Source organism: Myripristis murdjan, chromosome 20, assembly GCF_902150065.1.
Source record: "Myripristis murdjan chromosome 20, fMyrMur1.1, whole genome shotgun sequence".
Lineage (NCBI taxonomy): Eukaryota > Metazoa > Chordata > Actinopteri > Holocentriformes > Holocentridae > Myripristis > Myripristis murdjan.
Genome location: NC_043999.1, coordinates 17326948 through 17341984, shown reverse-complemented (window position 1 = coordinate 17341984; position 15037 = coordinate 17326948). Strand labels below are relative to the sequence as shown.

General features: G+C 41.4%; 1 protein-coding gene across 3 annotated transcripts in view; it reads right to left on the bottom strand.

Annotated features, from left to right (window-relative positions):
- Positions 1-15037, bottom strand: part of tpk1 (thiamin pyrophosphokinase 1) — a 75465-nt gene that overhangs the window by 35374 nt on the left and 25054 nt on the right. For all 3 annotated transcript variants that reach the window (XM_030079350.1, XM_030079349.1, XM_030079351.1), the window contains exons 4-5: positions 14201-14270; positions 4685-4757 (exon numbers count right to left, since the gene is read on the bottom strand). In XM_030079350.1, the coding sequence (XP_029935210.1) occupies positions 4685-4757; positions 14201-14270 (143 nt within the window). The remainder of the gene's footprint in view (positions 1-4684; positions 4758-14200; positions 14271-15037) is intronic.

Below are 15037 nucleotides of genomic sequence, written 5' to 3'. Positions count from 1 at the left end.
TCACAGCTAGAGACACAGAGAGCCAAGACTATGATCTAGGATGTCATTATAGGACTCCCATATCTGGGGTGTGTTCCCTATGATTTACCTGGATTACATTTACAGCTGACATTTAAATACATCTTCCGTAGACATATGGAAGTATGCCTTCCCTTTGCAAAAATGCAGACTGTTACACACATCACCTCCTTGTGTAATAGTAATGTCTTTCAAAGTGACAGTAGGCACCACATCAAGGGTGTTACCCAAAGTTGTAGAATAACAAAGTAAAAACACATTTTTGTACTTTACTTGAGCATTTATATTTTTGGCAACGTTCACTTTTACTTTGCCCTATCTTCTTCTACATCTCTTTGGAAATAAAATGTGTACTTCAACTCCGAAACATTTTCCCTGAACGCGTCTGACGCATTTGGCAAACACACAGCATTGTAATAAGGCAGTTGTTTGGGCAACTGGAGAATGTTGGATTTTTTTTTTTTTTTTAAAGAGAAATGATTTAATATCTTGCTGTGAATGACACAGAGTCCAGAGATAATCCCAGGAAGATTATACTCATTATACTTGAGATAACACACTCTTTTCTGTGTATATTATAAAATCCAGGTTGATCAGATGTTTCATGAGAATATTTGTTTGTGTGACAGCCTTCTGCTTCAAACCTGCCAGAAGGACTGAGTCGTCTAGGTGTGCAGCCAAACAAATGCCCTGCTATCTTAACTGAGTTACTGAGGCCTCTGTACATCGCACAAACACTGTTGGGCTCAGGGAAAGACAAAAGACGAAGCACTCGGTACACACCGAAAAGTAAACCTTAGATATTTCCTGTGTGGGGTAAAAATTGGAATGTGGAAATACGTGTCTTTCAGGTCGAGAGACATGAACCAATCGCCGTGGCGCACCAAACGTAGCTGGGATGCATGAGTGAGCATCCTGATTTTGTACTTTCTGAGGTATTTGTTCAGGGCCAGTAGATCCAGATTAGGGTGAATCCCAACCCCATTTGGGGACCAGAAAATACCTGGAGTAATACCTACTCTGACTCTGTTCAGGAGGATCTATACATATTGCTCTCTTTTCTAACAGCAAGAAAATCTCCTCTCGTACAATATGAGCCGACTCTCTCTGAGCCTGGGAATACACTGTGCCCAAGACAGGAGGAGAAGTGAAAGCAAAGTGAAGTCTGTATCCTTGTTATATCATTCTCAGGAACCAGGCTGAATTTGTGAGAGCTGCCCATCTCTCTCTCATTAGCGAGAGAAGTGGCAACCTCTGTGTATGTGCCGTCTGCCCTGTGCGCCCCTAATAATTGTATTTAGGAGCCCACTAGCGGCAGAGCAAGGTTGTGAACAATTGTACACGCGCAAGGTGTTAGTGCTCTGACGGAGCTGATTTGTTGATTTTTTTTTTTTTTTTGTTCATTGTTTTTAACTGCGTTCTTGATCTTAGGTCTGGGTTTGACAGTGGAACATGATTTGTTTTCAAAAGAATGTGAGTATGTGCTGGTGCAGCTTAGAGAAGAGACAGAGCCTGCTGTCTCTGCAACAAAGTCTCTTCCCCCCTTGGCTGGAAAGTGCTAGTGCTGCTCTGGTACCACATGCAGGGATGGGGAATCGAGGCGCTAGGGAACCCCCTGCAGCACACTCTGAAACTCAACGGGTGGGGTTGGCAAATGAGGAAAGTCCAGTTCCTTCAGGGGTGGGAAGAGGGAGGGCTGTCAGACGGTTCTCTTCCTTTCCTTAGCCTGCTGGCTGGCAGTCTGGCCTGGTTTTCCCAGTGAGTCTGCTTTTGGAGTTGAGACTTTTTTGGACCAGCCTATCCTTGCCTCCTGCCTAGGTGGACCAACAGGACAGGCCAGTGTTTTGGTCACTTGGGGATTTTAAACTGAGGAAGCCATGAGACAGCCTAGGTGAACGTCTGATGTGGGGTCAGTGAAGGTGTGGGGGGTGAGTTTTCAGGGTAAGACAGAGCTAGAGAGCTTCATTCTCCTTCTTCTTAGCCTCACATCTCGGCTGTATGGAGGCCAGAGCGCTGCCAAAAACGACCTCTGGAACAATCGGCATGTCTAGAATATCCTCCTCCTTATCAGATAGGTTTGCCAGGTTGAGCCATCTGCCTCTTTGCTGCCACACCATCATTCCCATGGATTTGCCTGTGGCTTGGACCGCACAGCACTGCACGAGGAGGCAAATGTCTGTAATCACAATGATTTTTTCCCACACAACAGGACTCAAGCTTGGTAGCCATGTCGTCACTCAACTCCACTTGATATGCTGCAGGGAGAAAAAAATTCTGTGTAATGACAGCCAACGCCGCCACTTTGCAGGCCCTCTAAGCCACAGTGGACTGGAATTAATCTGCTTTCAACGGAAGTGTGCAGTTCCTGAAAGATGTTGTTGTGAGGCTCAGATAGAGGTGGGCTGCAACTAACAACTCCACAGGGGGCATGTGGACTATGCCAAGCTTCTTCCTGCCCTTGAAGTCCAGGGAGGAAGCCCATTGTATTAGACCTTCCATGAGACAGAAATCTCCTCCAGCAGCTCAGGGAATACTGGAAGTAGCTTTTTTGCCATCCTTTTACCCTGGAGTAAATTCTTCCCTTCACAATGTTATCTGGTCGTCTCCGTTAACACTGCAGGCCAGGGAATATTCAGCCTGGATGCAGCATGTTTGCATACATCCTCCATATCTGTGCTGGGAGCAGGGGGAAACTGGCATGCTTAAGAGTCCATCTTCAGTAGATGTAATGCTGGGAAGGTTGAGGTATTAAGGTATTCTAATAATATGTCTCCCAGGCCCACTTGGTGTACAAAGCTGCACACATGGTAAAGCAGCCAAGGTTGCCAAAGCCTTTCGGTATAACGGCTAGGTGGATAAATGCTAATAGTCTATGGTGAAGACCAATGAAGTGTATCAAAGGCAGCTAGTGTCTAGCATCAGAGTGCATAGCTACGTTAGCTCCAGTCGATGGACAATGAAGATAGCTCATGCAACAGGCTGAAATATGCTCCTAAGTGAGAGGAGGTTTTACAATGACACTGTGTTATAGGTGAGAATAGACTTTTTAAGTATGCAACAATGAAATTTATGATTGATAATTGTATATATGTACATGAATAACATGTATCTGGTGAGATTTCATGTATTTTTTTCATATTGTAATATATATATCACAAAAAAGAGTTTTTTTTTCCAATATCATGCAGCCTTATCTTAGGAGGATAGTATCCCATTCAAAACATGGTTCTAGTTGTCTGCATTCTTGTTTAGGTAAACCTGCTCATGGTCAGAAATAATGACTTTGCTGTCTACATCTTCAACTTATGATGGCTGACTTACGTGTTCTAAGACAAGGGAGGAAGCTTTTTACAGTAAGACTTGGCCTAAATATATCCCCATTTTTTATTGGACTCTTTTGGGGAGGTACATACTTGCCTTTAATCAAACAAAATCTGATGATTTTTAAATGTGTTTTATTAGCACAATAAATAGTTCCTCAAGATTTCTGAAACAGCACTTTGCACCACCATTAAAGTGATGGACGGTCCAGATGTGCATTGAGAGACTGTAGTAGGGGTGTGCAAGTTATTTGGATCCAATGGTGATATATCTGCTATACATATTGACAAAATTAACAGTCTAGTTTTCATCCTATCATTTTGAGATACCCGTAGTGAAATAAATGTGACTAATTTAGCTCAGTATTGCTTTCAGTATGTTTCACTGGCATTAAAGATGACTGCCAGCAATAGAAAAAAGGCACAAACACAACCCATCAAGGCAGTGCCCACCATCGTCTTTCTTCTCTCACGTAAACAACCTACTCTCTGACACGCTGCAAACTTTGAAGTGTCTATTTACTTTTCAAAAAAAAAAAAAAAAAAAAAAAAAATTCTAGCCTGTGGATAATTACCCAAGCAAGAGAAATATATTGAAAATAACTTTCATCTTGTTGAAAGCTATTTGTCTTCCATGCAAGCACTTGACACAAGCTGGCGAAACTAACTACAATTGGAGGGAACAACAAAAGCACTCGCTGTAATACACTTCAAATGACCCATACATGCATTACTCTGACGCTACTCACCTTTCATTAGCTCATTCATCAATTCAGAATATGCCAGGAATAACTCACAAGAGGAAGAGGTCATTTGTGTGTACTGAGCCCAGTACATAAACAATTGTTATTCATTTCATACTTTGTAACTAAACTATGCCCAACTATGCATTTTCTTCTTATAGATAGATCACTGAGGTCCACAATAGAATCAATGGGCTCCACAGCTGGTGTATCTGCTGTTGTAAGGTTCATCATAACAATCAGTGTTTTTTGTGCTTAAAGGTTACTGTATTTTCAGGTGGCTATGGAGTAAATTCCTGGGCCCTGTCGTCCTAAACCTCACTAGGCACTGAAATTTGTTCCTTGGGAAATGACATGACCCAAAAAGATACCACGTATTATCAGAGAGACACCACAACTTTATTTTTCCATTTTCTTACATAAATTTGGTTTATAGACCTATTGCTTTTTAGACTGTTTATGCATGTGTGTGTGTGTGTGTGTGTGTGTGTGTGTGTGTGTGTGTGTGTGTGTGTGTGTGTGTGTGTGTGTGTGTGTGTTTGTGTGTCTTTGTGCACACTTGTCAGTCTGCGTGTGTGTGAGTTTGAGTATGTTCCCACTCACCTTGTCTGCATAGAAAGCTTTGACCTCGGTGGTAATGGAATCAAAATCCCCACTGATATAGTCTGGAAGAAAACTGGATGTAAGGATACAGAAAGTGACAGAGAGAGAAGGAAAGATATAGCAAGAGAGACAGAGAGAAAGAGTGTGAGCAAGAGATGGAAGGGAGAGGGGGAGAGAGGACATTGGGGCATGTGTCAGCTCTTTGATCTGTGTGGCGAGGGAGACGAGTGACGCCGCCAGGGGAAGACGAAGAGACACGGAGACTGACAGGGTGAGTCTCTGTGGCATTGAGTCTGGCCCTGTCTCACATGCATGCGCACACACACACACACACACACACACACACACACACACACACACACACACACACACACACACACACACACACACACACACACACACACACACTTATGGATGGAGAGATGTAGGGTTTCAAATGCATACAAGCAGACAAACTTGATTATGTGTACACAGACCTACATAAATTAATATTTCTGCTCTCATAATTTGCTACATATATGCCAATATACACACAAACACTAAAGTACGATACTGTGATTTCACGCTTACCTAATAGCATTGCCAGAGCCATGCCAATATTCACACAAACACTAAAAAACAATATTGTGATTTCACCCTTACCTAATAACACTTGTAGCAAATGCACACGACAGTCGAACACACAATCATTGCAATCAATGTTTCTATCTCTCTCCCTCTCACACACACACACACACAGACAGACACGCACACACACACACACACAGTGTAGAAACAGACCATGATCGTCATCAGATATTGGCTAATTCACTGACCTACTAGCTAATACTCCAATAGAGGTGAGTATCGATTTTTTGCACTACAGGTCACAATATGTTATGACTTGGTGTGATATTTTTCTACACTTTGCAGAGTGTTCATATTAAAGTATATACAATTGAAAGCAAGCTGAGGCTAGCTAGCTACCATTTTCATTATTTAAACTATGAAATGAAATTACAGATAACATTAGTGCACAGATAAAAAAGTGAAAAAAGTCCAGTTTGTCTTGGTTTTTCCAGAGGACGTTCTTTTCGGGAAATGAATGACTGTTGCAAGACAACACACAGGATGCAGCAGGCTCTGGCTGACTGTAAGGGCTTTTTGGCTTGATAACAATATGGCATGCTCAACCGAGATCACAAGGGACCTGTCAAAATCAGGCCGTGTATATTAGTGAACCAATTTCTTCACCCAGTCCTACTTTTTAGCAGCTCTCACCCATTCAGTAATGCCTCACTTAACCCAGAACTGCCTTTTGCAAAACAGGCATAATAATCACAAAATGAAGTAATATAAAATATTACCTGTTAACTGTGTAAAATTGGTGGAAATACCCTGTTAATACATGCAATTAGGAGGATTACAACTGCAAATTAAACTGTGCAGGGGGTTTGGGAATATACGTGCATGCAAGCTTTGTGTTTTGAATATAAATTTCCCAATGTATTTCATTCATCCCAATATTGTAGTGTTTTCAGGCAACCTCCATTCCCAGGGTGTGCGGATTAACAAGGAAAACTGCAGATACTTGTCAGTTTTCAGCCAAAACACGGCCAAAATCTTGCAGCCATTACTGGATAGAACATTGCTGTCAGAACAAGACAGATAGCTCTCTGTTTACTCCATTGATATGTGTGTATGTGCGGGTGTGTACACGCGTGTCTATGTGTGAGCAACAAGAGGATGCGGGGACGCGGCCGCCGCTATCTAGAGGCATTAACAGGTCCAACATTACGATTTCATGGTTGGTTGGGTGGTGTGTGTGTGTGTGTGTGTGTGTGTGTGTGTGTGTACAAATGTGTGCTTCTCAGCAAGAGGCGAGAGCGATGTTCCGGTCGGTTGAAGAAAGAGATACAGAAGGATTATTCCCTCCATCCCTCCCTCCTCAGTATTCCCATTTAGCCCAACACGACACAGCAAGACAAACAGAACGGCAATTGTATGCTATCTGCTACTACACATCACACACACGCGCACACACACACACACACACACACACACACACACACACACACACACAACCTTAAACAAAACTTCACCAGCCTTTCATGTGCTTGTGAGCACACACACAGAGGCATTCAAATGTAGAAATGTGTGCTAATGTATCCACACATATTCAAAGTCCTTTAAACACACACACACACACACACACACACACACACACACACAAGCATGCATGCCCCCACACATCTGTCTCTCTTATAATGCAAGAGGGCAGGATTGTGTCCCCATTCAGAATGAGGGTAAAAATAACCTTCATGTGACAGATGGGACAAGACGTGACACTGGGACTGATAAGAGCTTTATACACACACACACACACAAAAACACTCACACACACACACGTCCCTTTGTGACCTGTGCGCATGACTCCATCGGCTGTTAGTAATTGACCAGGAGAGATTTTAAATTCTCTGTTTGTGTGTGTGTATGTGCACTTGTATGCATGCTTGTGTGCCTGTGTGCAGCGTGTCTGACAGTCTTCACTTCCACATTAATATTAACTGACACTTTAATTTGGATGGGAAATAGAGCATTTTACCGCCAGTTTGTCCGAGTACCGTGTGGCGGCGAAGGCTGTGTGACCTTTGCCTGTGTTTGTGTGTCTGTGTGTGTTTGTCTGTCTTATCAGCCTTCTGCCTCTCTCTCTCTGCCTTCGTTCGTCTCTTCACACCCCTCCTCCTCAAACTCATAACCCTCTCCTACCCTTGCATCCTCTCCTCTATACCCTCCTCCAGCCTTTTCTCATTTCCCCTGAATACTTTTCTTCTACCTAATTAAGCCAGCTTCCTTCCATCCAGCCACTTCATTAAGATAAAACAAGGCATTCTTTTCCCTGTATACACGCTTTCTTTATCTGTCTATCTCCCTCTCTTGATTTCCTTCCACCTAAACGGGATTGCATCCTTCAATATGACCACTTAATTACATAAAAATGTTGTCCCCTTTGTTTAGGCTCTGGCTCGGTCACATCGTCTCCCAATCAGAGCAAGACAGGCACTTTCAGTCACCCACTCCCTTGGCTTTTCAGCACTTAAGGAGACAATGGCTGTGATTAGTTCTCTCATCACCTGCTTCTTCCAATCAGAGGAGGAGAGGTAGTGAAGGGGAGGGTTCATTATAGTGGATGACATCATTATTAACCCATAGACATACCTAAGCCAAAGCAAAGAGCTCTTGCTTGTACGATTGTGAACGTGTTTGCGCACACGCACTTTCACGGACACAAAATCACACTTACTCACTCTCACAAAAACTCAGACCACAGGGCTATACTTAATTTTGGTGGCATGGTTGTGCATACGTGTTAAGGTTCATAATTAAGCAGTAATGCAGAGGTAGGCATGAAAAACGACCACTCAGGGCTATCAGAAATCTTATTACCCTGTTGCCAAAAATGCTCTAATTAGCAAGACCTCGAGGTGCACGAGCATGTGCATGCTTGCATGCTGATGTGCACAGTGTGTCTCTAGCATGCTTATGCACCTATTTTTTCTGCTTTTGTTGGAAAAAAGAAAGTGTATTTGTAATTGGAGGCATGTTTGTACAAGTATGTTTGTTCATGGGTAAGGCCCGACAATGTCTAATCCCAAAGTTAATCAGCTAGGTGCCTCTAGGCATAGACATAGATGTATTTCCACACACCCCTAACACACACACACATTATTAACTTATTAATTCTACATTACACTTAGGGCTGGCTTGGAGGAAAAAGGGGTTGAATTAATGGCGAAGTTAATAGGTGAATGCTAGCTTGGCAGCAGTTGGCGTCTAGTCGAGTGACTCCTGTACTGACAAAAAAAAATCACCAATAGCAACTCAGTACTACAGGCTAATTATGGTAATACTACATACTAAACACAAGATTAAACCCACTTACAATGGAGAAGTTCAACAAACAATATGCAAAACCTAAATCAAACAAAGCACAGGGTGTAAAATGATATGATTCATCTTGTCGGGAAACCACAGAACTTGAAATGACTTTGTAAATCTAGATTGTGGAGAAATGTGAAACAGCAAAAAGCAACCTTTCAACTGCATTGATAACCTAAGCAGCTTCAACAAACTGGTCACCAGCCGGCCTACAAAGTTTATTAACACTAACGCTAAGTTCAACAAGGACCTAATAAAAATACTACAGTCTCATGGCACATGCAGAGTAGATACTTTTCTTACTAGCATGCATGGAAAAAAAACGATTATAAGTTGGAGATATGAACAGAACAGGGATCGTGAAAATAACAGAAGCCTGGGGGACTTACAGAAAATAAGAGAGAGCGCGAAAGTGAGAGCGAGCAAGAGTGAGCGAGAGAGAGAGCAACATCTGAACAGCAACATCTTACACAAATCAAAACACAAACAATCATCACAATCACACAATCATGGACCAAAAAAAAAAACAAAAAAACATCCAGTCAAAATCAACATTAAACTCTCCATATGTATGAGTACCTCCTTCCACCTTCACCCTCCCTCCTCCCCACTCTCTTCAGTTTCCATCTTCTCAAAGGATGTGATTAGGAACACAGAGTAGCAGGGAAAACATTAATAAAAAGGCAATTTCCTATTAGAGATGGGACATTGGGAGTTGTTGTGCATTAAAAGAAAATCCTGAAACAAGCTGAAAAACCACATCCGCGCTCTCACTCTGTTGCTCTGCCTCTCTTCATGTCCACCCTCGCTCCTGCTCTCCAGGGGCTGAGCTCTACAGTATGTATGTAAGTCAAAGATGAAAACACTGTTTTTATTGCTGCAGGGGAAGACAATCACTAGGAGAATCGGAACAAGAATAATGAGAAGAGAGGGGAAAGAAAGATTTTTTCCTGTATGGCATGCTTTAAATTTTCACATGCATATTAATTTGCAAACTCATGTTTTTCACATTGATGATTATTCGCACTTTATGTGAGTATGTGAACATATACATCTCACGTCTAACTCCCTGCAAAGTGAAGTGGAATCATTGTCATTCAACTCATTATGACAGACACACATGAACTGACGCCCCGCTTTCGCTCTCTTCCTCCCTGATGACTGCAATTAGGGCTGCTTTGACAGGAAATTACTTGACACCTTTTTATTAGCTGCAGGAGGCCATCGAGCCTCTCTCTTCCTGTGACAGAGCAGGAGACTCTGGAGGCTGACCGGAAAGTTCACTGTCCTCATTAGCTAGCAGCGGAGGCACACATGGCCTACCTGTACAATAACAGTTGTAATTCAATTACAAAATAAAGGTTATTGTAATCCATGACAGTTAGTGAGAAAAATGTAATTACATTTCTGTTATGAATAAAAATGCTGGCGACTATGAAGGGGTCGCATCCAAAAATGTTTTTTAATAAAAAACAAATATGCTGAATATAACATTCACTCAGTTGCTGATCATATTTTAGCCATGCAGATAAATTATTTTTATTTTAATTTGGTTCCTGTTGTTCACCTCATGTAACAGTCTGGGTGACGTGGGACAGCTTCTAGTCGTTTCCTGTGTTTGTGTCACGTGGTTCAACACTGCACATCCCCACCTTAGAGGACAAGTGTCAGGTCCTGAATCTATTGATTCCAATTGAGGAAGACACACCTCAGTACAAATTAGGACTGATCCTCATGTCCCATATTTACTGAGGGAAACACTGGAACTGTTTTTTGACAAGCAACAACATTTCCCAACATTTTGAAGCTAGACTGATATTTCTCGGTGCAAAAAATCAGGAGAAAAGTGAGTTTATTTGAGACTTCTTCTGTTTCAGTTCACCACTCTGTGTTTGGTGCTCCCGTACCACTAAGATGTTGCAAAGCAGAAAAAAGCCGACTGGGCCCACTTAAGAGACACGAAGTGTATTCTATTTGTGTACCACTGGCGCCAATGAGAATCAATCATCTTCCTTTATCTATCCAGTATCTTTGGTGGGATTTAAACTGTTTGGATAAGGGGCAGCAGCAATGCGATTCCAGTAATGTTTCATTTGAAGCGTAGCGAGATGGTCGAAAGAAGAGTCGAAAGAAAATGAAGTCACAAGGGCAGTTGGTTATACCAGGTGAGGTCGGCAAAGCCACAACACTATTTAGCACAGCTCCATCAAGACTAGACTGGCTAACAGCAGACTGAGTAGGACAGCAAGGAGCCGTCTGTAATCGTTGTGCTTCAAAATCAGAGTATTACATTGCAATCTATCTCATCAATAGAAGTTGACAGTAAGCGCTGAGTACTGTTTAAATATTTAGTGGTGTTCATGTACGACATACTTTAAAGATTCAGCTTCTTAAGAAAAGTTTGGCACCAAGTATATTTCCAAGAAAACTAAGAAAAAGATTAAAGATGAGAAATCCTTTTTGATATCATTTTGCTCTGTCCTGCACATCACCAGACCAATCACAGACTTCCAGGCATCCTATAAGCAAATGAAACACCATAATAACATAACCAACATCTCCACCAGTGAAAATACAGTGAACACGGTCAAAGTGATGACAGCGCACAGCACCTCTGCTGGTTTCCCCTTTTTAAAAAAAGAATCTCAAAAGCAGATGTGTACCCTGCGGTGAGGCAGCACAATTTGTCAGCATTACTTGCAGGAGTTTTGTGGGACTGATCCTTTCATGAAACTGTTGATGTGAAAGCTACAGTTTAGATGCGGGACCTCTCAGCAGGCAATACTCTGCATGACACCGACAAGCAAAACACCACCATTTTGATATTGTGAACTGTTTTGATATTTTAGTTTTTAACTGCGATAGTCTGGAGGTTGAGGCGGGTGTGTGTGTTTATGTGAGGGCGGGTTTGTGATGGTTTGAGTCAAAATCAATTCAGGGGAAAAGTGAAACGCTCAACATGTACATTCACATACACGAGCAGAAATAGCAACAGAGACATACAGAAACCCAAACAGAAAGACAGATACAGCTCTACTATGAAGTCCTTCTCTCAAAATAAATATTGTTCATCATTAATTTGGCCTCTCTGCCCCTCCTTCATTCATCTCTCTCTGTATATAATTACATTATACATAATTTTTTCAGACTCCATCAAATTGCTAAGTTAGAATGTAAATTCCATGCCAACGGTTCACACTTCCTGTCTGCAGTTATCGGGTAGATCCCAGATCCTAGATTACCCAGTTCCACTGCTCAGATTCATTTACATAATCACTGTCTTTATTTTGGTTAAACTAAATAAAAATATGAAATATAGGGAGCATTTTCCACCAAACACCTGCCCTTTGTAAAAACATTTTCTATATGTACAGTATCGTGCATATAGTGTGTGTGAGTATGTGTGTGCGTATGCGTGTGTGTGTGTCAGTTGGCTTCCCCTACTGATAACTTCCCACAACAGCAGTAAAGCCTCGCTGCAGCATTATATAGAGTTTACCCTATAATTTGCAGTATTTATTAAGTGGAGTAATGATGCTGCTGTTTTCCATGTGGACGTTACTGTTCGGATCTTGTACAACTTGGCTTTGATTGATTGCTTGCATATCCCTCTCCTTTCCTCCCCCTCTCTCCCTCCTTGTAGTCCATTAGTTATGGTAATGTTGGGTTAAGTACATCTTAACTTGGTTGTGATTGATTTACATTTCCCCGCCTGCCCATAAACACTTCCTCCCTCTCTCACTTGGTCTCTCTCTCTGTCCCTCCTCCCCTTCCTCTCGCTCACCTTCCCTGTTTTTCCCACTTTTCTATCCCACTCTGTCTCCGTGTAATCCATTAGTTCTGGCGCTGTTGGGACAGATAATGCTGTTTGGGGCTGGTGCGATCGGGCTGAGAGGGAGGCCTGGCTGGCAGCTCCTCAGTGGAGGCTGGTGACGGCGCTCCGACTGGAGGCCCAGGAGATGAATCTGCTCTGTCATACAAGCAGACAGAGGTACAGTATGAGCGATGCCTCTGCCAGCGGGCCTAACATGCTCAAACACATGCTGACATGCACACTGAGACAGAGATACATGGCGACTACTATTCTGAAATTGCAACTGTAAGGAAAAACTTTAAGAAAAAAAAAACATGTAGCCACCAATAAAAACATTTTACACAAATACACATTTATTTTACTATACTTGTGAGGACCTTCAACACTCTTTTCTAGGGGTGTGAATGTTGATTAAATCCAATTTATGATTCACTAGTGGGCGATTCAATTTAAAAACAATTTTTCTTTCTTTGAATAATTCAATCCAAGTTAAGTTTGTGAAGCACAATTGGAGTCATTGATTTGATTCAATAAATGTAGCCAAAATTTTGCATCATTAATAAACATGTGCAAAGAGACTATAAGACAGTAAGACTATCCTTTTTTTTGAAATGTGAAAAAACAGACTGCAGACAGACAAACTGTAGAATTACTTTAATATTTATTCCATGAAAAAAAAAAATATATTGGAAAATAGAGGCTGAAATTCAAAGCATGCTGTTCAGTCAATATGTTGTGTCTTTGTTTTTGTTTTTTTTTAAGAATTGTGAACAATTCATTTCAAAGCATTTCATATCAATTCAGGCCAAAGCAAGAGTGTGTCACTCCATATTTTTCTTCTAGCAGATGGATCTGGTTGAATCAGGAGACCTTATAATCAATGCATTGATGAGGTGAATGAACTGTTATTCCCCTACTCATTTCCACATCCAGCCAGTGTAACCCTCACTGCCAAATGCCTATCCTTAACCCCACCCTATTGATTATCTTAGTTCTAACCATATTGGGCTCCTCTAGAAATCGACATCTATTTTGTCACATTGCTCCACTTAAACTTAAACTGTTGTCTATAAGTGGAGTTTCACTTGTAAAATGTCAAACAGATGAACAACCTATTTGATTTCATGTTGCTTGTATAAAAAATTTTGCTTTGTTTAACACAGAGCCATGTGAACGTTAACTAGACTTGATAGAAAATGATGAACCTCAAGAACCTGAAGTCTAAAGTTTACCCTGAACCCAAGTTTTAGGACTAAACTCAACTAGCCCTTGAAAAAAATGTGGACTGGCAAAAATGACTTCAATTTTTAAAAAAATCCCCACACTGCAGGTCTGAGTCTTCAACTGGTTTGCAGGATAAATGTATAATACAAGAACAAACACACACACACACACGCACACATACACACAAAGACACACCCACACCCAGCAAGAATACACACATTAACACTGACACTGAGGGTGTTAATGTGAAAGCCTTGACACTTCAGGGAACGAGAGCAACCCCAGATCCATCTCTGTCCTGACAACAGTCCTCCATTAAGCACACATATACAAACACACACACACACACACACACACACCAACACATGCCTGCAATACGCGCACATACTGGCTCTGTCGATTTTCTTGTCACAAAAAAACACAATGCTACAATGAATATAAACAAAGCACCCCCAAAGCACACACATACACATGCACAACACACCCCTACAGAACAAACAGAAGATGAAACGTAAACTGATTAAATGAAATGTATATTCACAAATGCACATCAGTCTCACCTGTCGCGCTCTCCTGCAGTGACATTATAAAGGTGGTTTGCAGCTCCATCAGCACACGCCCTCAAGAGAGCTAGAGAGACAGAAGCAGAGGAAGGTGCAAAGAGATTATGAAAATAAGCAAAAAAAAATTTACAATCGAAAATTTACCTTATACTGAGCATTCAGCTGAAAAAGGCATTGATCATTTCTTGGTTTTAAAAAACAGACTTAGGCAGCAAATTAGGCAGTGACACGCCATTGTTTAAATGGTTTTCAAGTTTTTCAAAATTAGATGCAAACTATTTGCAAATGTATGCTCTTTCATGGCCTCTATTCTATTCAAATTGAACAGGAAGCCTATTTTTTTTAGAGCCCTTTTCTGTTTGGGGCTGTTGTGGCGCACACTGGGGAAACACTTCAAAGAATAAACTGAGGTTTTCGACTTGCACCTAGTTTAAAACTAACTAATGCTTGCATGAGTGAGACAGGCAACACTTGATTTTTAAGTCTTTCTGGGTATATGGGTGTATGTGAATGTGTGTTTTGTCTGCCTGTCTCCAGCTGAGCCCATTCCTTATGCCACTTCCTGCAGTTTATGTGATGGTTAGGAACAATGCATAATAGGGAGGTTGGGGTAAAAACTGCACATGGGAAAAACAGAATAATCAAATCTTTATTCTTTATTTTTTTCTTTTGCTTTTTCTTGTTACCCAACAGTGCATATTTAAATGAGTGTGCACATCTGCGTGCAAGTGTGTCCTGACATCAAATAATTGATTTGCTGCAAACAGAGGAAAAACAAAGACAATAGGTCATGATGCTAAGAATAAACTCCACTTCGACAGCTGTTGATGATTT